Source organism: Pectinophora gossypiella, chromosome 25 (assembly GCF_024362695.1).
Source record: "Pectinophora gossypiella chromosome 25, ilPecGoss1.1, whole genome shotgun sequence".
In the NCBI taxonomy this organism is placed as follows: domain Eukaryota; kingdom Metazoa; phylum Arthropoda; class Insecta; order Lepidoptera; family Gelechiidae; genus Pectinophora; species Pectinophora gossypiella.
Window position 1 is genome coordinate 8,882,526 of NC_065428.1, and position 2,704 is coordinate 8,885,229.

Sequence of the window (2,704 nt, forward strand, 5' to 3'; positions counted from 1 at the left end):
GAAAAACATGGCAGAGGCCTACGTCCAAAATTGGATATCAATTTAGGCTGATATAGATATTAGATATACCCAGACATCATAGCGAATAATTAATAACGGCCTCCGTGGCCCAGAGGCTCACGATCCGGAGGTCCTGGCTTCGAATCTCAGTGGGGACATATCACAAAAATCACTTTGTCATCCCTAGTTTGGTTAGGGCATTACACGCTTATCACCTGATTGTCCGAAAGTAAGACGATCCCTGATTCGGAAGGCACGTTAAGCCGTTGGTCTCGGTTACTACTTACTGATGTAAGTACACAGTTACATGAGTCATGTCAGGGGCCTTTGGCGGCTCAACAGTAATCCTGACACCAGGGTTGATGAGGTTGGTAATCCACCTCACTACCCACACGATAGAAGATTAAAATACTGAAACAATTCGCGATACAAGTTAGTACGGGGGAGTTAAAATGGCCAAATCGAAACAATTCATCTATGAAAACAATATTGCAATTTGACATTTGCGCATATAAAAGCAAGTGCGCAATGCAAACAACCTGTCAAATAGCAATATTGCATTCTTAGATGAATTGCTTCGATGTGGCCATTTTAACCCCATGACTTCCATTTGCTTCTGGCCGATCTATCCGAAATTGATTTTTAAGAAGTATACATTATTTTTCTGTCTACCCCAATGGTAAGTATGGGCGTGAGGATATGTTCTTATGTGTTTGTGAGCCTCGATCACGAGTTTTGACAAGCATCAAGGGGAATTTAGTATTAAGAACTCAACATAAAGAAATAAATAATAACTTTATTAAAACACTATACAATTCGCGATACAAGTTAGTACTGGACTTCCATTAGTTTCTGGCCGATTTCCCTGTCGTGGACGATCACTCGCGCGTCGGAGTAAAAGCCAATGTTGATGGTCTCCTTGGACAACCTGCTGTTCTTCAAGCCACCAGCGGACATGACTGCTCTTACGTCCAAAGCCCAGAAGTGGTGACCTTTGTAAGTATTAGCGTAGTTCACCGCCGTCGCACCAGCTAAGTTCGCCTCGTACTCAATTTCCACTTGGATGTTGCCTCTTGACGCGTGGAGCTCCGCAAGGACCGACTGTCCAGGTTGCAGCGTCAATTGCATAGCAGAGGTTGCGCCAATAGTCACACTGGTCGACTTCTGAGTACTCTGGCCCCAGGAGGAAGTATATGAGAATTTCGTAGTACCGCTGAACTTCATTCCAAGGTTGAATTCGTACTTGATCTCCTGGCCAACTGAGAGCTGGTGGCCGGTCTGCCAAGACGAGGAGACGGTGTTCTGAACTGACTGCGAGATGCCGACGTTAAATGTAGCTGGTTTAGTGCTGTTGTTTTCGAAGATTTGCTTCATGATGATCTGGGGTTCTGAAGTGATCTTCACGATTCTTCCTGAGCGCGGGACGAGGGACCTGAGGACCTGGGACCAGCCGTAGGTCTTGTACAAGTCGCCCCAAGGGGTAGGGCTGCGTACGTAAGCGTCGTTGGGGCGTTGGCCGAAGTATGCTCTGACTGCGTCCTTCAGGTTGTTGTCGTTGAGGGCAAAGGTGTTCCTCTCCTGGTCGGATATGACGTCAGACTCGCTCCCAGATACGTAGACGCCCAGATTAGGGTTGTTGGAGTCGTATTCGCCGCTCACTTCGACTTGGATTCGCGCCATCGCCAGCGCGGGAAGTAACAGCAGTAGGAAAGCCGCCATTTTGGTTTCTGAAACAAAGAAAAAATGGTCAGTTTTTGTGACTACCTTCAATCACGAAAATGTATACTATATATTCATACATAAACTCACGCCCGTGATCCCTAATGAAGTGAGCAGAGCCACGAGAATAAAAAGAAAATGTACGTTGCACGCCCGTGATCGCTATCGGGGTCGACAGAGCACCAGATAAGCAGCCAGACTTGGTAATAAACTCCCCAGATGGACATGAAGAACCGTATGATGACAGGTGTCGTCCATAGGCAGTCCATCATGATGGAGAGGATATTTTTTTTTAATGTGACTTATTGTAGATTTGCTGCAAATTCCGAATCCACACTAAAAGGATGAAAATACTCACTTGGATATTTTTAGAAGTGGATTGAAGATCTTGAAGGTTGTTGGATTCGTAATCGTTGTTCACTGGGTGAATCTGATTATCGAATGATCTATAAACAATTGGTTTAGTTTTTATATCTTTTGTTAATGTCATTGGTTGTCAACTTTTTTGTTTTGAAACAGCAGTTTGTTATGGAGATTCCTAAGTGTACTCCACAGTAATATGTAATCCTGACACCAGGGTTGATGGGGTTGGTAATCCACCTCACAATCCACACGATAGAAGAAGAGAAGATAAGTGTACTGAATTACTTATGAATACTTATTGTTTACATAAAATGATTTTAATACACCCTTATTTTTATATTATGCTTTTTTTGGCTACTGTACCTAAAGTGTGTTATATCTATACCTATATGTGTACTTTTTAAACTATGTTTTTCTTAAATTAATAAAATAAAATAAATATTATCCACACTCACCCCCTTATTTTTTTTTGACTTGACCTATTGTAAATTTGCCGCAAATGGTAATAACTACTTAACACGTACGTTAAGCCGTAGGTCTCGTAAAAAACCACCAACCCGCAGTGGAGCAGGTTGGAGTATGCTCCGTACCCTTCTGGTTGGTTAAGGGGAGGCCTGTGCTT

General features: G+C 43.2%; 1 protein-coding gene across 1 annotated transcript; it reads right to left on the bottom strand.

The window, feature by feature from the left end:
* Nucleotides 1-776: 776 nt before the first annotated feature.
* Nucleotides 777-2,153, bottom strand: LOC126378168 (spherulin-2A-like). Its single transcript, XM_050026366.1, has 2 exons — nt 2,078-2,153; nt 777-1,727 (listed from the first exon to the last, which is right to left on the bottom strand). The coding sequence occupies exon 2, from the start codon at nt 1,717-1,719 to the stop codon at nt 829-831; it is 891 nt and encodes a 296-aa protein (XP_049882323.1). The 5' UTR covers nt 1,720-1,727; nt 2,078-2,153; the 3' UTR covers nt 777-828.
* Nucleotides 2,154-2,704: the final 551 nt, after the last annotated feature.